This window comes from Fusarium subglutinans (assembly GCF_013396075.1).
Source record: "Fusarium subglutinans strain NRRL 66333 chromosome Unknown NRRL66333_c0000005, whole genome shotgun sequence".
NCBI lineage: Eukaryota > Fungi > Ascomycota > Sordariomycetes > Hypocreales > Nectriaceae > Fusarium > Fusarium subglutinans.
The window spans coordinates 181,305-202,861 of NW_023502068.1; the positions used below are offsets into that span (position 1 = coordinate 181,305).

The window sequence follows — 21,557 nt, forward strand, 5'->3', positions numbered from 1 at the left end:
AACATCTCGGTCTTGTCTAAGTTGCCTCCTCCCGGCGTGCGCGTGCTGGCTCAACTGTCGAACCTCAAGGCTGTGTGTGAGGCTCCAAAAACATACATAACCGCAACCGGCCACGATCAGTCTCGCCCTTTTTTTTTCAGTGTCCCATTCCTCGCCAACAGTTCCCCGATCTATCTGTACCTGTTTATCGCCAATTTATCGACTCTCAGACCTATTAGTGTCTGTTTTTCCCTCGCTCGGAGTGTGCATTGAAGACGTTTGGTTTCACTATCATCATCAGCAACTCCAATCTTTCTTCTTATCGCTTGATTGATATACAGTTTTTTGAGTGGTATACATTGCTTGTCTGTCACTCGCCTTGCGTCGGCATACGCTCGCTCGTCACGAAATCTTCTGGTTTTTTTCTTCATCACCATCATGCCACGACATTATCACTACCAACCCAGGTTCGGCTCATTCGCCCCTGACGTTCCCTTGTACTTGATGCTAATTCACTGCACAGTCGCGAACTCCATGTGGTAGTCCTGGGAGCAGGTTCGTTCCTCCATACCCAACACCGCACCACGCAGCCCTTTCGCTTTGACTCCCCCTTTCTTACGTGTGCGCTTGTCTGACTCGTTTATCATTTGACAGGCGGCGTGGGTAAAAGTTGTTTAACTGGTGAGTTGTCATTCTCCCTTGGCCGTGGCCGTGGCCTTTGCCGTGGCCTTCGCCTTCGCCTTTGGCCTTCCCCTCGTCCCATGTTCTTCATGTTGCTGCGCCTGCGTCCCACCGTTGCATCCGCAATCCTACCATGCTTCCCTGTCTTCCCCTTTGTAGCACAAGGCTCATGCGTGAACAGCCCAGTTCGTCCACAATGAGTGGATCGAGAGCTATGATCCCACCATAGAAGATTCTTATCGCACGCAGCTTCAGGTTGATGTGAGTATTGTATTGCGCATGGCAGCACTGCCACTACATGACCCCTTCTGACTGACTCGCTCGTCTCAGGGACGTCAAGTTATTCTCGAAATGTGAGTTTTTACATGTTGAGTGTCTCACCAGTCACTCAGTCCATCCGTGTTTGGAGAAGAGCTGTCACTGACTCGGCCTCTACTAGCCTCGATACTGCGGGGACCGAGCAATTCGGTAGGTCCTCCTCTATGTCTCAACAACTTTCGCACGACCCTCGTACTGATGTTGGTACAGTCGCCATGAGGGATCTGTACATGAAAACCGGCCAAGGTTTTCTTCTTGTATTCAGTATCACATCGTCTTCCTCCCTAAGCGAACTGGCAGGTTTGCGCGAAGAAATCATCCGCATAAAAGACGATGAAAATGTACCTCTTGTTATTGTCGGTAACAAAGCCGATTTGGAGGAGAATCGCGCTGTGCCCCGAGCCAAGGGCTTCTCCATCTCACAACGATGGGGCGCACCCTACTATGAGGCTAGCGCGAGGACAAGGAGTAAGTTTGCCCGCCCTTCCACCCATGCATGCATGAATGGCTTCTTTCGCCGCATTTGGACTAAGAATTATGCAGCCAACGTTGATGAGGTCTTTATCGATCTCTGCAGGCAAATGCTACGTAAAGAGGACGAACAGCACGCGAATGACGGACCCAATGACGACTACAAGTATGATCACGGCCGGAGTTCTCATAGACGTCAACGACGTCGCCGAAAGAAGGATTCACCGCGATGTGTGATCCTGTGAACTCACTCAATGAACCGCTTCCAGAACAATGGCCACTGGATGGCATCTAAGCACTGGAATTCTTTCACTTCTCAATTTTCTAGGCCTCGGCATTTTCCCCTCAACTCTCTCACATTATACAGCACGTTTTACGCGGATCACGGCCATTTAAAATAAATCTATAAAAGATATCTATCTGGTGCTCTCGGAAGGACCACACGAACGACCTCGCGGTCTTATGACGCGAGACGATATTTGACTGCGAGCTGGCCCCAGACTCGCTGCAGAATCGAATCGCATTATTGAAACGAGACCGACGCGTATAGACGACATAACGTTTCACACCGAATCGAATAGAGTCGAATCGCAGGACATCGCATACTTGAGCTGAGCGACTGGTGTTTTGGGATCGACAATTCCCATATTGTATTCCACATTACGGCGTTGGAGGCATTGGATATCGGACCTGGGATATAGGTTCTGCACATGTTTGTTTATTGCTTTCAGGGTTTGATGGGTGTTTTGCTCTACTTCTTGAACTACGGTGAGATGGATGAGAAGCTGTTGTGGTATGATCAAGTAGGACAACCTTTGCATCGATACGAAATGTTCCAAGCGACGAGAATAAAGCAACATAGGCCATGCAAATGCAAGCTTTTACCAGCTTCTATTCTGATATGACAAGGGTGGATATTAGTTTCTGCCCAATATATTTCACTCCCTGGGACTTACTCGCATCTCGGAACTTCTCTTGAATTTGTGTGGCAACACCAAGTGAACTATCTTCCGAGTCTTCAAGGATCGCTGGCCAAGCTTGACTTTAACGTTGCAGCAGTCGTGAAGTCTGGCCACGAATACATCGTGGCGTGTTACACGACATTCACCCGTCATCCCATGTGTCACCGTCCTCGAGAAAACCACTGCATGAAGCTGCGACAAGCCGCGTGTTCAGATCACCCCAACTTATGCAACAACTACTTGTCCATTGATGCAACAACTCATCACATATACGAGATATTATCTTATGATGACAATGGGCCATTCAACTGTTTATTTGTGTACATTCCTCCGGTGCTGTTATCCAGTACGACACGTCTCATGCTATCCTCATGACTTGGTAATAGTCTGCATACATGATTCGCGCGTGTAACCAACCATTGACTATGACGTGTCTCCAAAGACCGATCACAGTCCGACTGCTCAAATGCTCATGAAAGTGACATCGAAAACCACCGCAATAGAGTCCTTGACGATCCTTGGCTGCTGCTCACTTGCGTCGCAGCATGCCCCAAATGTCAGTGAAAATACCAAACCACCCCTTGACTCTCTCAGCGGCGTTCAGAAGTAAGATAAAGCGTTTCACAAACGCATCAACGTTGTCATAATCATCGGCGTAGCACTCCCACACAGCACGCCCTTGTCCGTTGTTCTCAGAGTCCTGGACGGTCATGAGAACATCCACATCCTCCACACCCTCCACACCAGCGGACTTGAGCTTGGGACCGACGCAGAGCGCACGACCCGCAATCTCTTCATCAGCAATGAGGCGAGTCGCAGCGTCAATAACATCCTCGATCATTGCCCCGCCTGCTGTGCCAGAGAGGAAGGCTGCTTCGATAGGGAGCTTGAGCATGTTGGACTGGGAGACGTAGTAGGGAGTGATCATGTTGACACGAACGCCACTCCGGAAAGACGTAGCACGAAGAGTGCGGAAGAGGCCAAGAATAGCATGCTTGCTCATCGTGTACATGGTTTGAGTTGGGAAAGGGCAAAGAGATGCAAGCGAGCCGACGAGAAGCAGGCAACGATCTCGGGGGGAAGATCCATTCTGTGGGAGCCAGTACATGGCGAGGTGAGTGGTATAGGCAGCACCAGTGATGTTAACGTCGAACTGAGCCGTATTGGGCTTTGGAAGACGCCCATTCTTGAGAGCAGGCTCCTCGAACTGAATGGAGACGTCGGGAAGGATGATGCCGGCATTGGGGACGACAATATCGATGCCTCCATGAGGGCTGACGTGAACAGCAGTCTCAAAGAGACTGACCTGTGATTCCCAGTCGGTGACGTCGCAATGCTGAAAGGCAAAGGCTGAGTCCGGATACTGAGTTGTAAGTTCAGCTATGAGCTTTTCGCCCGCTGGGTCAGCGACATCGCCGATGATGATATTTGCCCCATGCGATGCCCATTCGCGAACCATGTAAGAACCAAGACCATTAGCACCGCCGGTGATGACAATAGTCTTACCCTTGAGAGTTGTGGCATCGTAGGGCTTGGACACATCGACGGGCGGTGACTGGCGGATGAGGCCCTTGATATCGTTGGTGGGCTCCATAGCTGAATGTTGTATGTACTAGGTAGAATAGGTGAGATCTCTAATATGAGTAGAGCAGGAATGATCTCGGCAAATGTGGTAGTCTATTGACTCTCCGAGAACAGAGTGATGGGCGAAAGGAACACGGTATGATAGTGATTGCGAGTATTGGAAAACGAGATGCTGACTTGTCTGTCAAGCCTAACAAATTAGCCCCAGCTTCAGCTTGAGCTTCGACGAACCTAGGTAGTCAGCTATCAAGCCAAAAGCCGTTGGACCAAAAATATCTCCAGTGTGGAGTCTGAGCCCTTTTTTTGCAGGGTCCAGGCCAATCTCACCTTTTTGATCTGCCTACCTATCGTGTAATGTTGTTTTCTTGGAGGCCCGATAAATTGGCTTTAGCGGGTCGTCTCGAGCTTGGTACAAGTAGGTACTGGATATCCACTTCGGAAGTTGTTGATGATGACAACGCTTTGAGATCCGAAGACTGAAATGAAGATGAGATAAAGAGGAAGAGGAGAAGATGGAGAGAGGAGGAGAATGCGGCACATGAGTTTCCGTTTCTTGGTATAAATAAGGCCCCCATTTGCAATGAATCCTTGCTTCTTGCATTCATTGTTCAAATGTAACGCAGTTTCACTGACGAGTCCAGTGACTGTGATGAGAACACCGATGCGCAAACAATTCTGGGCTTGCAGAACACAAATACGATGAACGCCCCCAATACTAAGCAGGGAAGTGATAAAGGGTTCTGATACCCATCGCCATGTTCCCCGTTCATCTCTTGGGTGCCCACGGCTGTTCAGAGCTTAGCAGTCCCAGGCAGGCTCGTGGCCATTTTCGGACACCATAGCAGACAAGAGTTTCCATGCCCAGATCTCAACAGAGGCTACATTGTGGGGGGACCACGACCGAAGATTGGCACTGAAGTACTGTGCTGGGCCTCCGGTGCCGAACTGCGCTGTTTGAGAAAGACTCGCCGAACGATCTGTCTTCGAGTAGCTGCATGCCCCAATATGACAACAACCTCTCTCGAGGCTGTGTAGTTCGGAATCTCGTGGGAGGGTTTGTGAATTTTGACGAGCTGATTGTCAATTGCCCTTTCTCGGGCCATTTATCCACTGAAATACCCGGCATGAATGCCAAGTCAGCAAAAGGCAAATTATTGCTAGTCAGGCGACCGTTGATCTTATAAAACAGATTCAACAGTCATCTTCGTCATCACATATGATGTTGCTGATGATAAACTTGATGCGGTTGATCTGGGAGGGTGTGGTTGTCATCCTCTAGCTCAGGAACCTCGAGCTGCGTCTGCAAATATTTCGTTGGCCAGTCTACCGTATAATGAGGCAGATTCTTCTAATTCATCTGACTTCAACCCCTTGGCACAAACAGCCCTGCTGAAGCAATTATGTTTGCTAGCCAACATCATGTCAGCAAGGCAAAGCAGAGAGCACACCACCAAAGCCGAACAGGAAATGCAAGAGGGGGGAAAAACATTCGCGTTGAACCAACAGCTATCCCTTGCTTTCGGAGTATTTCACACAGTCGCGCAGGGCATCCTCTTCCCTCGTCATTAGTGACTCTAGTGATCTCCTTGTCTCAAGGCAAGGGTTCAATGTTAGTGCGAACAAGCATATTCACCCAGCGGCTTAGACAGTGGCTGGCTGTCTAGGACTTTAGTCTGTCTTGAGAAGGGAGAGAAGATTTGACTGTGTCACATGAGTATCGACGGTTATCGGGCACCGTCGATCATTTTGTCTAGAATTTAATGGATCCAAAAGTCAACATCAACACGTAGTATAACTCGATTGCGTCCCATCCAGCGTGAAGCCAGACCGAGATTATCCGCGCCTGGTCGGTTGAACCAAGTTTTTCTTCTTCCTCTTCTTCTTTTGGACTCTGGACTGAATAATAATGGTTTCCCAAAATGGTAGTTGTGACTTTGCCCAAGGGACCTTGCGTCAGTCATTATACCAGGTACCCAGCCTGGGATCCAGTGACATGTACCACCGGGATGTGACGGGCTTTAGACGCACCAGCTCCGACTAACGGGCTGGGATGGATGTCTGGGCCTGGCACGCCTGGCACGCTCATGCCTCGGTGACCTCACTCATGGACTAGGGCGCAGGCCTGTGAATTGGGCTGGGCTGTCGGCGTTAAATGCCACGCCAGGGGATCCCTGTCGTATCAAACATGGCAGGGTGGTTTCCTATGTACACGCAATGGTCGAAATCAACGACCCGAAAGTAGCAACCCCATGAGAAGCAATCTAGGCTGTCCTTTCTGTGCTGCAATATACACACGCTGTGAGACGTAGTACCATCTTCAACTTCAGATCAATGGCTGGGTTCTGTAGATGGCCAACTCATTCAGCGGATGTGTTTGGTGATTTCTTTACCAAGACCCTGAATTTGTGCCTGAGAATGTTGCGTTCAGCCGCAATCCGTCATTCACGTGGTACCGTTAGACCACATGTTGGTTTCCTGCGTGGGTACGGAGTAGCAAGGGACAAATCGTTTGATGGGGATCACCCCAATGCGCACGATGTCCCTATCTGAGATGTGATGATGCTCCCAGCAAACGATATCGGTAAAAGATCCGTGTATGTACATACAGTACTGTACGGCTGGATGGCTAGCACCGCATGCCTGAAGGAACTGTAGGCAACATTAAACATGCGGCGCAGCGACCCCGTCTTTACTACAAATTTGAGACTCGTCAATGAGCTGCTGAAAGTTTCCATTGAAAATTTCCCACAAGGCGCTTGTTCAGTCTCCAAGGATTCTCAAATCCGTCATCAGTGCAGTGACTGGTAAGAAGCTATGCGATATCACCACGAGGTCTGATCACACACACCTCTAGTCAAGCCAATAGGGTATCGAGCGTAGGGGTGTAAAACGTCCTGTTCCCCAAGCTCTGCTGCAGGTATGGGATGCAAAAGCCCAATCGGGATCGAGTAATGACGACCTAATTGGGCTGGTGGACGATGCGACCCAGGGGCGTTATCCGGGAACGTCAAACTTCAAATTTCAGGCTACATCCTCGCGCGCCAGGATAGATCTGCGACAACACCGTGGCCTTCGATAAGGCTATGACTCGGTCTAAGCAACGGAGGAAGTGATGGCTATTTCTGTTGTGTCTTCTTATTTATTCGCGGAAAAGGAAGCTCGTGGACCACTATCGGTAAGATACGTGATGCCTGCTGTCTTCAAAAGTAATTACCTGTGTATGGTTTATTTGGCTATTCATACCATCCCTTTTGCGAAAAAAAAATGGTTATCATCCAATGAGCTGAAATTTGTAAGAAGTGCCAGTATAATGGGCATTGACTCCAGACTTTTTGAAGTGAGTAGGCTCGTGGCCTTGATTGAATGTTCTTTGATGCATGCTTCCATCAACGATAACTCAAGATGACGATTCATGACGGTATCATTGCACCCTGCCTGCATTCTCCTTTCAGCCTTTGAGGGATCCGACTGTCCGCTTCAATGAGGAATGGGGAATGGAGAATGAGAATGTCTTCAATACCACCGTAGGGTTACGATATGTGAAGGACTATGAGGTCATTCAGTAGCTTGACTCTCAGGTTTCGCTTCCTTATTAAAGTAATTGAGGGAACCCCCGGTGGAAGTGGGCTTCGGTTTTGGAACGGGTATCCTGCCGAGACCGTGCCCTTTTAGTGGCTGAAAAAAGGAGAAGAAGGGATACCCTTCTTGTTGGGGGTCGCCGATTTTGCTACTTTGGTATTTTAGAACTCGACTAGAAGCCAAGCAGGGTGTTGATCGATTCGCCCTTGACAAGTTTCCAAAGGCTGCCGAGATGATTTCTGAACGAATTTGACGTCTTTGTCTTGTAACCCATAGCGCCGTTTTTATCCGTTGCTATCTCTGTGTGACCTTGAGAAGGGATGAAACATTGCTGGGACAAGAAGGATATCCAGGCGTTGGAACCAAGCGGAGCCATCCCTGATGTGCACTACAGAGTTCAAGCCATGACTCCACTCGCAGGATGCCTGGTTTCCGTCGACAAACCCCCTGGCCTTGAGCTCCCAAGTATGTTTCCGTGAAGCTTGAAACTGCGCAGCTGTTGTGGTTTCACTTAATCGTCAACTGGCCTTGACTAGCGCACATCTCAGTTCCAATTCCCCATCCTGTATGTCCGCGGTGGGGGCCAATTATTAGGCCTGTGGATGCAAGCGGGCCGTTCGATCGATCCCGGAGCCCAATAATCTGGGAAGTCAGGTTGCTCTTCTGTTCCCAGCCGTTGTATGCAGGCGAGCTGTTCTACCATGTCGCTCAATCTTGAGCTTGATAGCGATATAAGTGGGAACCTACTCCGTAGGTGTTCTACACATTCTGCGGGTGCATCATAAACGTGGCCATGGTTATCCATGCACCTGTTTAACAATGAACCAGATTGGTCGAGTCACACTCAATGAGCCGTCTTATTTTGCACAACCACATGGACAAAGCTCGAATTCCGGAAGGACAAGGACCCGAGGTCCGCCGTTGCTTTGTCTTCGATATGCCGTTGAGTCTGCGTTGGCGAACGCATTGACTTCTAGTGCCACCACCAAACTGGGGAAAGATGCATCCCCCTTCAAGCTTCACCCAGAGTCCCAGGCCGTGCTCTCCAGTGGGCATTGAGATGACAAACACGGCAAGAAGAAAGCTTCCAGTAACAGGGCATTATCTTGGTTGATTGACAGGGGGAGAGGTAGGGGGCCTAGGGGCCTGTTTACCCCTGTCAAAAATCGCTGCATGCTGGCTCACCGGCTGTGCACCCCTCCCGCCCGCGGCCACAGCCCTGGGTGGTTTAGCTGACAGGACTGGGGACTTGCTCGCTAGAGTGTCCAGTGTTCTCAGCAGGCACCTCAAATATGGGGGGTAGACGTGGCTCCTGTCGGGACAATACGCCCCAGACCCAGAGTGCACTTTGGATGGCTGTTATTTACGTGCTGGCTGATACGTAGCTCAACGGGCCGACGTGTTTTTCATGCTTCGCTTCGGTCAGAGTTCCCTGGTTTCACATCCTTAGAGTGTCTTCTTGGAAGGAAGCAGTGTTCCCCTCTGTCTACGGTGTCAACGGCGTCTTGCCACAGACATCCGGGTATGAGCCAGCTTGCGTTTGCAGCAGCACGAGGTTGCAGTTCATTTGGATGCAGATGGACTTTCACTACACCCAGGCGAGGCCGTAGGCAGTGTTACTGTGGCTACTTGTATGTCGTTTACAAAGTAACGAAAGTAAACAAAGCCGCAAGCCCGAGTTTCGCTTCTGTGTAACGACAATGATAGGGACAAATGATGACAGCAGCTTCACCAAAGTCAAACTGGGGTGATTATGGCCCTGCTGATCTTTGTTTGTGTCCATGAGGGTTGAATTAAAGTCTGAGTTGGCGTTTGGACCCTTCAGTTTCAGGCTGAGGCGCGGTTGCAAGTGCGCTCATTGGTATGGAAGTAGCTGATGATAAGCTTGTACTTGATGAGGAAAGAACACTTTTGCCAAGCCCATTGGCTTGGTTTGGAAGCAAGAGCGAAATGATGCAAATGATCATATTATGAGGTATGCGACGTACACTTCGCAGGTGTTGCCTACCAACTCTATCACCATCCTCATGATCGTAATTCGACCAATTTAGCAAGAAGCTCACCACCTTCCAAGTCCCCGCTTGCCGAGACTTCATTCGGCGATTTAGTTGCCGAGGGGGGCCTACAGTAATTAATTTTGCATGAGCGAGGTGTGGATGCCCCGCCTCTGTTCTTTGTTCTGCTGCACGTAAATGTACAGTAGCCTCGAGGAGCAAGAAAACAGAAGACTATAGAAGAGGGTGCAAAAATAAACACAGCAAAGAGTACCATAAGCTTAGTCTAAAGTTACCTAAGTATTTTTGTCACTTAAGATCAAGGTCCTGGGTTTTCTTTCCTCCCCTAGAGTGGGTATCCGTATGTGAGATTGGCAAGAGCTGCTGGGGGAACAAGACGAGATGGAGAGAAGGTAAGGTAGGTAGGTAGGTAGGTAGGTAGGTAGGTAGGTACCTTACTGCACGTAGTCGTTGTTTGCTTGTTTGGGCAGGAAGGAAATGCCCAGATGGGTTCTATGACAGACTCGATCTTGATGACCTTGATTGATCTCAGATCTCTCCATTCAAGGGCGCTTGACTTGCAGGCTTAGCAACCATCCAATCTACAAACCCCAATGAATCAGCCATCTCCATTGGATAATTGCCAGCCTTGGATGCAATCGAACGGTAGCGACGCGGCGCGAAATGACAGATACCGGCCCATCATGCTATTGCGTTTAGCCACTAGGATCATGTGTGACCTGCTTGCCTGGCCTGGCCTGGTCTGACTTTCAAAGGATGGATCAATGTTTAAATTTGCTTTGTTTGTTGACCTCTGAATGTTGTTCCCAACATGACATTACATCACCTGCCCCTCGCTGATGTGAGTTTTACTTGTCCGAGCTCGTCTTTGGTTTGGCGCATTTCCCCTCCCCTCTTCCCTCTGCTCCCTCCCCCTCCATGTCTGTCTTGTCTGGTCGGCATTTTACTTCTTTGATGCTGGTAGTGAAGAGTTAGCGTCAACCTCCATCTTTAGCGTCCACCACTTTCAACCTCAGAAGAAGTCACTCATTCGCCAGATGGCGCGGATTGCGCTAAACTTCAGGTAGACAGACTTTCTTTTGTTTTGACTTTGTACCACACCATGCGATCGCACTCCGATTGGCACGATAGCCTACCGACAAATACACCATTGACGCCAAAAAATTGCGTACACACCCCACTCACTCACTCACTCACTCACACACTCGCTCGCGCGCCTGGGATAACAAATCAGTACCCACTCTCTCAGGCAGGAGTCACTTTCTCACCCTCATCCTGGCGGGATGCACACAGACATACAAGCTTGCGTCAATGTATTTGCATGGCGTCCGGGTAAGGTCTGCGGTTAGAATTTAAAGCCGAGTGTATCATTACCTCGAGTCGGACAGAAGAAAGCTGTCGGTGTGGTATCATACTTCACGTATTGCCGTGGGAGGCTGTGTTGGGTGAGGTTTGCTCGTCGTGTAAGGCAAGGTCCAAGGTTGCTTCATCAATAAATAAACTTTCGCTTTCCTTGTCCCCGTCTATTAAAAATCCGAGACCCTCCTTGACCTTGCCAAGTGCATTTTCTACCCCTCTTCGTCGAGTAGCTAGAAGGACGGACTGATATGCTTGGGAATTACCTGGGAGCAACATATTGCGTAGGTACGTAATGATACAGATAGATGACCGGTCAAACCTCACAGTGGCTAATCTGGCATTCGAACCATCTCAGGCACATCGAGTCTCAATCGCGGCTGAAACAGTTTCGGCTGGACTGCATCGGCCAACTGCATTCGTACTATACTGAACTGCACTGCACATACATGCAACACCGAGTCCAGTGTACCACTGCAGCATCTGCAAGAGACGCATTTTGGGTCCTTGGATATCAAGGAGACCTGCACCATCTGCCATATTTTGCCTCGGAACTGGCTTCTTTAACAGCTTTTTACGCATCAGCATTTTCTCAAGTGTTGAGATCAACAATAGCATCTTCGAAACCAAGCAGAAAACCACTCTATTTTCCAGCCTTTCCCCTTTAGTTCAAGCTTCTCTGAGCCCCTTGATCCCCGGACCTGATCCCCGGACACGATACTCGCTAGCGAAGGCCGTGTCCACCAAACACAAGCAAAGCGTCCAGCTGCCCAGGCACGACAAGGACAAGGACGGATCCAATTTACTCCATTGAACCAAAGACTTGGAAGCAGCCGAACCATCCCAGCCCAGCCCAGTCCAAGCAAGAAACCAAATCGATCAGCAGTGCTTGGACCGAGCGTCAGGAGGAAACGGACCTTACTTACTGACTGTACCTTGAGTCCTTGACCTAGCTGAGGAATTACCGGGACGTGCGACAGATTCCTACCTCCAGCTACCGATTGATTACCTTACCCTACCAGCTTACCTACCTCCAGACGGACTACTTGCGCCCGCGCCGCACTTTGCGATTCTCGCTGCCGTTGTTACCCTCCAAGTTTTCACACATCTCGACTACCTAGACTACCGACCTTACACATCTGTATCTCTCTTAAAATAAGTGAGTGAGTTTGCTAAGGTAAGGTGGTTTAAAATACCTATCACACGGCCTTGCTCGCCCCCTCTCCCGTGTTCTGCTTCCAAACCATCCACTTCATTTCCCGTCTCTCCTCTTCATTCCCAACATCATCCCTCCATCTACACATACATATATGCGCACACACTGGCAGGATTTCGCAGGGTTGTTGATCTCTTCAATCTTTGGTAGTCCAGGGCAGACAACGTAATTACTGGCATCAGTACAGTACCACTCTTGTGTGTTACCTGAACTTTTAGGGGTATTCCGCCTGTCCCGTCACTCTGCTGCTGCTGCTACCCACCGAGTCGCACTCTCTGGGTTGGTCTCCATTCCCTTGGCTCCTCTTACACAAGGTGTTTAAAACTCCCTCTCGCTTGACTCAGGCACCAAAGTACAATCCCGTGTTCCCTCACCCCCAGCGTATCTCCGTCACATACCAGTCTGGACTTGGGGACACCCATACCTTACCTCCCCCCAAATCCACCTCCACTCACTCACTACCTGACCTGCTTGCTGTAGGGATATGTACCAAGCATTGCCAATCCTTCCCACCATCTTTTCGCTACAGACACTACCGCTGCCGCTACCGTTTCTTTCTCCCCTACCTAAGGTAGCCGTGTCCTGCGGCTGGGGTATGAGAGTTTCTGGCGCGCCCCTACATTAACCACAACGGCCCCCCTCTCCAATCCTCGCAACATTCATTGCAACTTGCACCACACCTGCTTGCTCTGCTCACTGCACTGCACTGTCTGTCCTGCCTGTCGCACTCCTTTTCACGTCATTTTCTCAGCGCATTCATTCTACCTTACCCATCATCTTGCTAACGCGACATCGCACTTACAGAGCGCAACATCATACTTTGTCTTGATTATAGCGATCTTCAGACCCAATTGCATCCATACTGATATCATTGAGTCAATCATCCGTGCCAGCCATCAACGCGCAACTGTTTACCTCGATCCTAAACCACCACGTAAAGGCAGATTACGCCAGACTACGATCCGCCTCAAACCATTCACCCTTTTTAGGTTGTCACTCATCTCTCACAATTTGACAACACACTCATCATCAACTTTGCGATTGCGCCCGCGACTACACCAATACAATACAATACAATACCTACGACAGACGCGATCACGACAAGCTTGACCTCCAAGGTCTCTTCGATCGTCGGTCGCATTCGCTTAACCCCAAATCATATTTCCCCGACCAATAAGGTCTTGTCCCAACTTATGCAACTGCACAGTGGGCAATGAACATTGATCGAAGCGCACCACCATCCGATCCAGCAAGGATAGCATCTCCAAAAGCCAATCTTTCCTATCGCGCAAGTCCTTTGCCGCCTCCAACCGCTACTTCAGACAACCCATCTGCTGCGACGGCAGCCCTATCTAACACCACAAGTACAGCCGCATCTGCTGCGTCACTCTCGGCCATGGCTACACCTAGTTTTGTCAATCCTAGCCTTCGATCTATGGCATCACCGTATTCTCACCCCCAGATGTCGCGCGATATCCACAGATATACTCCGGCACCAATAGGCTTCTCCTCCCCGGTTGAAGTCTTGATTCGAAATCTGCCGCTAGAAACCTCCACGGAGTCGTTGCGGTTCATGCTGGTTTGGTCGCAAGATCTCGTCGATGTCGAACTACTTGCTGTGGACCCTACAGAGCCACACTATCGTACAGCATCGCTCAAATTCCGAAGCAGGGCAGGCGCTGAGGTTGCCAAGCAGCTACTACATGGGTGCGGGAACACTTCCAATGGTGCGCCTCTGGAAGTCGAAATTCTCAGCGACGAGCCTACAGAACCTGTTCGCAGCGGCTTTCAATCACTGGAGAACATCTCCCCTCACACAACCAATGTTTATCCTAGGCACGACCTTCCTCAGAGTGAGGGCAACTTGCAACAGATTTTCTCTCCACATTCTCCCATCGGCAATCACCTGAACGAGCCTGGCAGGGTGACAGGCAAGAGCCTTATCGCCAATGATGATAATGATGACACCCTCAATCTCGTTGGAGACGCGCTTCCCTACAACGATACACCGCGCAGGGCCACAGTTCCTAGTGTTCCCATCAACGGGATGGCTTCTCTTTCACTCAACACCAACATGGCCCCTTCCGCTCCTTCGTCTCTACCTCAATACGGCAGCGCAATGTCAGCACAGTCTGGTCCCATGTCTCCGTCGGGCAAGGGCCATTTTGGGTACCAGGCTCCAAACCAATCACCATACGGACGTATGAACTATCCGCACGCCAACACGGCTGACCAGAACCCCCCTTGCAACACTCTGTATGTTGGTAACCTTCCCATGGACACGGCCGAAGAAGAACTCAAGACTCTCTTCTCCAAGCAGCGGGGCTACAAACGTCTTTGTTTCCGCACGAAAGGAAATGGGCCCATGTGCTTTGTCGAATTCGAAGACATCCCATTCGCTTCCAAGGCACTGACGGAACTCTATGGGAAACTGTTGTCCAACAGCAACAAGGGCGGAATTCGACTCAGCTTCTCTAAGAATCCCCTGGGTGTACGAGCTGGCCAGAATCCTGCTCACGCAAACCAAGGTGCACTGGGTCAAATGAACGGCAACCTCGCCGCCTCTATGAACGCTTTCGGGTCCGCCAACCGCCCAGCTCCTGGACCGCCTCCTGGGCTTCCCCAGCCCATGCCCGGAAACGGCCGAGGCCCCTTTCATGGAGGGGCCTCGATGAACCCTAGCCCCGCTGGCACTTTCAGTGGTTTCACACATCAAGCCTGGCCTGTTACCACGTTCAACAACCATGCTATGCCATCGCCTCACAGTGCCCATGCTCAATCAGCAGGCTTCAGTCCAGCTTATGGTCTGGGAAACTAAACAAAATACTCTCCATGGTTGACGAGCACAGTCCACATCCTTGGGTTTTATGTGTGACTATACATCCCTGTTGTTGACCGGGACTTTCGTGCTCAATCGATGCATTGCTTTTTTATGTTTCGTTTCGTTTTGTTTTATCTTCAGTTTTCCTCAATGATTCCCCATTTTTTTATGAACACCCACTCATTTTCATCGTTTATACACGGCGTTTTGATTCTCGCAGTTGGGAGTGCTTCTTCAGCTTACAGCCGTCCTGTGGATGGTTCGGCTGGGTGTGGATATAATTCAGAGCCAACAGACATCAAGTATCACAAGTCTTTGATCTGGTGTAACTTGGTGCACTGTTCGCCTCGAGTGCAAGCCACAAACTCTCGCTGCGAACTCCTTCGACTTGATCACACCCCTGATTTCTCTCAATACAATTGGCAACTGCAACTGAGGCGCAACCTATGACTTTACGGTACAAACTCAAAAGAAGAAGAGAAAAGCAGTAAAACAAAGACGGTAGAGGATGGCGAAATTCACCAGGGGAAGGGAAGTGAAGAAGAATGGAGGTTAGGAGTTGAGATGTGGCGAGTCACAATGGAAAGTGTTTTTTGCATGGAAGAACGGGGTTCAGGGAAGCGCGGATTATTGAGATTCATTTGGTTCATATCAACGCTGGGAGTTTATTTGGGATAAGGTAAGGATGGATCAGGATTCCCTGGAGCATGGAAGAAACTGGAGCGGTCGTCCCGCGTTTGCATTCAGAAGGATTGGAGCATGGGATCGGACGGCTACACGAGATCAAGGACTCGACACACACGCATACCAAGATATCACCACTGGGCATTTCCAGCAGACCGCATCGGCATTGAGGAGTTCATTTATCTGATCCATCACTACGGGAAACTGGCGTTTGAAGTCTTTGTCGATGGACAAGGCATACTTGGGCTCATCTGTTGCTGTTGGATCAGAGCTCTTTGAAATGTCGCATTTGGAAGGGAGGACAGCATCAATGGAACATTGGGGAGGGATTGGGCTTAACGCGATATATCTATATATGCACCGCGTCAGGCGCAGGAATAGGGCGTTTTCCTTTCTATTTCTTTCTCTTCTTTTTTCCCCCTTTCACGCATCAGAATTCGGGCTGCCACGCGAGTTGGGGCATGCATTTGCAAGCACAGCCTTTTACATCTTGATCAAGGCGGATGAAGCATAGCACGGTGGATTATGGGCTTTCTTCTGGTAAATGTTATCGAGTCTCAATGACACGGCTACAGATTCCTACCTTCGGCCGGTAGGCGGTTATTAGCGATAGAGTACAAGTTTTAGCTGTTTTTTTGTTTATTTTTAGCTCTCGTGTCTCCCTCCGCGTGCATGATGTGTCAATTCCTTCGTTCTTTGACAATCTAAATCAGTCCATCACGTAGTCAAGTTCCTATCCTCATTACGAAGTATTGACGAATATTGACGAATATTGAGGGTCATTCGCATGCCACTAGCCTCATCATCACAGTATTATTGGTTCGCCAGCGCTTGAATTGCAGTTTCAATGTCATTACATGCCCCAGTCAGCTTGACGTTACAACTACTACCCCAAAGAACGTGGTGCATTGAAAGTGAAGCCGACGATATCCTCGTCCATAATCAAGAAATGCAACTTGAATATGCTCAAGTCCTAGGGATTTGATCATATGAGTATCTACCAGCATTACCGGTGAGGCATATCCATCTCGATGAAACCCGGCTGTTAACCAATGGCTCTGAGGCTTCCACGCATACAAATGCTGACAGGGTAGGGTAGCATTGTGTGGCTTGACAGATGCAAGTTAAAGTAGGTCGTGTATCTGAATACATATGCGCTTCGTGTGGTGCTGCATTCGCTGCAGTCGGCGCTTCGTACACAGACCGAGGCGCCTGTGCCTGTGTAGATGCTCGTGCTCGTGTTACGCACCATCGGGAACCGGTGACGGGAGGCCCCAGAGGATGGTGCTTACCAATATGCATCTGTCTCTGTTTACAGCCTGTAGATGGGTTACACTCTACTACACAACGATATAGCTTATCCAGGTTCGCGGGCCGAGCCCTCGACGGGTGGACGGGACGGGCGCGGAAATTGGGAAGGGGGAGAGATGCTGTGCGACAAGGGAGGTTGTCATGTGGGAATAACCGGTAGCAAGGGGTGTGTGGGCGAGGACAGGGGGTGGAAATGGGTTGTTTCTGTGTTGAGACGCCTGCAGAGGCACCGAGATTGTGTGGTCTGCGGCTATTGGATGGGAGAGGAGGCGGAGACGATCCGGTGGGTAGGGTATTAGTCGAGAGGCTGATCAGATAATCTGTTTCTGGTGTTTGTGTAGGTATATGTGAGGGGGATGCTCATGCAGGCATGATAAACTTGGGACGACGGTGGTAGCAGTGCAAATGGAGTTGCAGTAGAGTACTACCAGTCGATGAACCCAGGGATCGACTATGCAAATCACCTAGGATGAGACTAAAACCGTAGCTATGAGATTGCTTACTGCGTGGATGAGGCATCTGTCACATGTTTACCAGGGTGGTGGTGTTCCAGTTTGATGTTGGCAACGCCAACTGTTTGGTAGTTGAGATATCACATCCATCGGCTGCCTGGCTAGCTCTACGAGTCCAGTGAGCCATCATTTGCCCAACTCATGGTCATGGTCGCCCATAGATCATGGTACATGGTTTGCTGTCCATCCGCATTCAGACCCGGTGTGAGCAGTGCAGAATTCATGTCAAAGTCTGTGTCCCACGCCGATATGTATGGCTGCATATCTTTATCAAACATGGGGCATCCTTGGTGTCCCACGCCCCTAGAACTTAGACTCGGAGCTGTGAGCATAGCAATGCGTCTGTCGTACTTTGATTTCACAACACGTAGTATCACACGGCTTGCGGAGAGTACGTCGACACGTTTACTAGACGGTGTGAGATCCTCCGGCCCGTCACACATGAACTCGAGGAATTCGTCAAACCGTAGCTGTGAGCGTGCCCAAGCATGATCCCAGTCTGGCACCTCAGATATGGGGAAAGAGAGTCGCACGGCGAGGATCACGGAGAGGATGAACTTTGTCCAATCGATGCTTGTGAAGTACTTGAAGCTGTCGAGGTTGAGGAGGTAGTCGAACAGGGCGCGGGTGTTATTCACGCAGCGTATGAGACGGGATGATGATGGGTGGATGAAATGAGGCTTCTTTGTGTTGGCGCGTGTGAGGCAGAAGATGGCACCGCCTTGCAAAAAGACGTCGAAGAAGAGATGTGCAAGTTTCACAGGTGCTGTATAACGTTAGTAATGTTAGCACTGCAACAAAGATGGCTTACCTGAACGAGAGAGATGTGGTACCATGGTCTCTTTCATCTCCTTGTGCTGCATCTCAAGTCCCAGCAGCATAAGCTGAACCTGCTGGTTTACCTGTGGATCATTATCTCGTATCGAGTTGTTCGCCGTGGTCGTCATGTTTGCAAGTCGAACAAGGTAGCTCAGTGAAACATCACCATCAGCTTCGGCATGGCGGTGAAGCAGTTCGCAGCACGTTGCGGTCCAGGGCGTCCACTGAGGCATGAGCAGATCCATCTTCTTCCAAGTGCAGAGGAAGCTGTCCAAACTGTGAGTAAGTTGGTATCGGTGTATCTCGAGGAGGACGTACTTGGACACGGCGTAGTGGTATGCTAGATAGGCCCGTAGTCTGTCGAGCTGCATACTGCTCATATCGCCCGGTATCGTGTTATCAAGATTGGGCATTTCTTGGTCGAGCTCGAGGTCGCTTAAGAGATCACCAGCCATACGGTAGTATTGGAAGGCCTGTCTGTTCTTTGGTCTCAGATGAAATGGGTACCTGTGACTGTTAACAGCATGCCAAACTTGTCCAGGGCTGATGTGCTGACCAAGCGCAATAGATGAGAATGCCTTGTAGCAATTCCATGCTCCTCTCGCCACTTGCCACGAACTTGAGGCCCAACACTTTTCGAAACTCATCGTCGTAAAGCGTATGTCCCTGCAAAGTGCGCGATCCAGAAGCCGCAGCTAATATCGATAACAAGACAAACGGCCTGGACGCAGCAAGGCTGGCCACCGTCTCATCAGGCTTCAACACAATGACAGGATAATGAACCAGCATCCCCCGGAACGAAACTAACAGTGACTCTGCGGAGTCAAGGTTGAACTGGGGTTTGGCATGGAAAGATTGTATCGAAAGCGTGTGAGATGATGAGGGCGTGGGAAAGCTCGTGAGCGGCGAATCGTCGAAGCTACTGAGATCCGCATCTGGATCCGAAGGGAATATTGAGTCTATGAACTGCGCATGTGAGTCTCGAAGATTGTCAAAGTTCTCATCGACGTCCAATTGCGTTGGAACTTCAAAGTCAATGGTGAAAGTCTTTGATGGCGCTGGTGGAGGAGGAGGCGGTGGTTGATGAGTTTCCATGGCACTGTGTCATGCTATCAATCAGCCTGGTTTCCCAATGCGATGCGACAGTGTATTTCCTACTATTTTGTCCTTCTTCTGCGCGTTCGCGGGCCTGTTCGGGATATACATTCTTTCTTGGACTCGAGACACCTTTCCACGTCAGATGATGCCCTGCAAACGGATCCTCGATAGAGAGAGGCCTTACTTGCGACAGACCCCAGGCTGTTCACTCGGCTGGCATTTTATCTTTGTAGCGCGGCAGGCTTCGCAGGCTGTTGAGACCCTCTTCCGAACTGGACAAGCCTCAGTTGTCGGTGACTGGCTTGCCATTTGTGTCGAGATGTCGATTGGTGGCGGTTTTGTTTTGGTAGCGAATTGACGACGATTAACGGTGAATGAAACAAAACTTCATGCGACAACTTGAAAGATAGAGTCGTGACTTGCGCTGGCCGGTGTAATGAGGAACCGAATCATGCTCAATCGCCGACAGCTCTCGGATCTTATGACCCACAGAAGACAGCTGACATTGGACGTAAGCACACATATAATACAGCCAGTGACAGTGAGTATTGGATTACGAGTGGTGTTTGGGGAAAATAGAACAAAGGAGAATAGAAAATATTAGGGAAATATGGCTTCTTTAATTGATGTCTTGCCCAAACCTTCTCTCCTAACACGCCTGATCAAAACATACACTAACTAACGCCCAAATAATGATACACCACAAGTCATCAACACACAACCTGACACATATACATACATACACGCACACCCTCATTCAACTACTGTATACTTCAACCCCGGGTTTGCCTCCTTCAGAGTCTTTTCCACGATTTCCCATAGAGGCACTGCCAGCTTCTTAATCTCATACGCAGCCGTCTTAAGTCCATGTCTTTCGTGTCTGTGCCTCGCGAGATTGGATGCTGCACATCCTATCGAGCAGTATGTAGTATCCCTCTTTTGATCAATACATTCCTTGCACGCCACTGCGTTACTAGTCCAGTCCTGCATTTCCATGTCTTCATCATCATACTGCACACATCTATCTCCGCTCTCGCAGTCGTGCTCCATTTCATTGTGGTCGCCCTGCTCAGGTTAGATCCAGTCAGTCTGAAGAAGCTGGTGACACTTACGACACCCCTTTCGAAGCATTCATCCGAGCACCACACTGTTAACTCCCTCGTGCCGCCCATATGAGCAAATGCCTGGCACACCGAGCACGACAGAACATCTTTAGGATCCACCGTAGCTGCACAAACTGCACATGGTGGTAGATTATATAAGTCCTGGGAAATAGCGGGCGTTTGGCTTGCTTGGGCTCGAATCTTATGCTGCAGCCTGTTCTGCTCAAACGCCATCTTTGCTCTACGCAGCTCATCCAGCCGGTTTCTGTGATGCTCACGTTGCGGTTCCGTCGTAAGGCTCGCTTTGTGATCTTGTGAGATCTGGTCAATGACTTGCTCAATGGACATTGTGTCGCTGGCTGCATACGCTTCCAGGTATTGCTGCGCGTTTTCCACCACCTCTCCCGTTTGCGAATCTTTGAAGAAGAAGTCGATGTAGATCTGTTTCAATGATGCTGCGTCGTTTTTGGCGGCTGTGATTTGATCGGTGAGAGAGTCCACGTCGGCTTCCCAGTTGGCTGGCTTGCCAACACCCTCCCATATCCTCTCAGTGAGCTCTTCCCAGCGCTTAACCGGGTCGTCTAGCATTGCTCGCAGCTCGTCTTGATCCGCCCCGCCTTCTCCTACTGAGAGGAACTGCGGGTACATGCGTAGCACCCAGCGGTACCATGCCTCTTTTTCCGATGCAATACTGTCTTCGATTGACTTGAGGTCGATCTTCTTGTGATCTTTGACATCGCTAAACATGACGTCCAGTTCATTCAGAAATGCTCTTCGCTCCGAGAACCACTCCCTGCCTTCTGCATCGCAATATCGAGCACGCATTCTGTCAAGGACCATAGGGAAACACTTTTCGCATTCCACCACGCTTGCTTTTTCGCATTCTGATAAACACGCCTTCTTGATGGCATCCACTTCGTCGGCGCATTGTTGCCTGTGCACTCTGGCCGCGCTCAACTCTGTCCAGTGTTCTGGCAGAGAGACTTTGCCCGTCGAACCCATTTCTCCCAATCCTGACGTGACAAGGTTGAATCCGTTCTTGATCTCT

At 49.9% G+C, this 21,557-nt stretch overlaps 5 protein-coding genes across 5 annotated transcripts; 2 read left to right on the top strand and 3 right to left on the bottom strand.

Moving 5' to 3' along the window:
• Positions 1–417: 417 nt before the first annotated feature.
• On the top strand, positions 418–1,694 carry FSUBG_1106 (ras superfamily; the record flags this gene model as incomplete). The annotated part of the gene is made up of 7 exons (XM_036675702.1): positions 418–446; positions 503–534; positions 842–921; positions 991–1,013; positions 1,100–1,128; positions 1,189–1,446; positions 1,522–1,694. 7 exons carry the CDS (start codon positions 418–420, stop codon positions 1,692–1,694), a joined length of 624 nt encoding a protein of 207 aa, XP_036543274.1.
• A 1,246-nt stretch (positions 1,695–2,940) lies between these two features.
• Positions 2,941–4,005, bottom strand: FSUBG_1107 (short-chain alcohol dehydrogenase; the record flags this gene model as incomplete). Its single annotated transcript, XM_036675713.1, has 1 exon — positions 2,941–4,005. The coding sequence occupies one exon, from the start codon at positions 4,003–4,005 to the stop codon at positions 2,941–2,943; it is 1,065 nt and encodes a 354-aa protein (XP_036543275.1).
• Positions 4,006–13,374: 9,369 nt separating this feature from the next.
• Positions 13,375–14,979, top strand: FSUBG_1108 (WHI3-like protein; the record flags this gene model as incomplete). The annotated part of the gene is made up of 1 exon (XM_036675724.1): positions 13,375–14,979. One exon carries the CDS (start codon positions 13,375–13,377, stop codon positions 14,977–14,979), a length of 1,605 nt encoding a protein of 534 aa, XP_036543276.1.
• A 2,617-nt stretch (positions 14,980–17,596) lies between these two features.
• FSUBG_1109 (uncharacterized protein) lies at positions 17,597–19,403 on the bottom strand (the record flags this gene model as incomplete). The annotated part of the gene is made up of 3 exons (XM_036675735.1): positions 17,597–18,255; positions 18,301–18,815; positions 18,865–19,403. The coding sequence occupies 3 exons, from the start codon at positions 19,401–19,403 to the stop codon at positions 17,597–17,599; spliced, it is 1,713 nt and encodes a 570-aa protein (XP_036543277.1).
• Positions 19,404–20,159: 756 nt separating this feature from the next.
• FSUBG_1110 (uncharacterized protein) lies at positions 20,160–21,511 on the bottom strand (the record flags this gene model as incomplete). Its single annotated transcript, XM_036675747.1, has 3 exons — positions 20,160–20,317; positions 20,381–20,471; positions 20,519–21,511. The coding sequence occupies 3 exons, from the start codon at positions 21,509–21,511 to the stop codon at positions 20,160–20,162; spliced, it is 1,242 nt and encodes a 413-aa protein (XP_036543278.1).
• Positions 21,512–21,557: the final 46 nt, after the last annotated feature.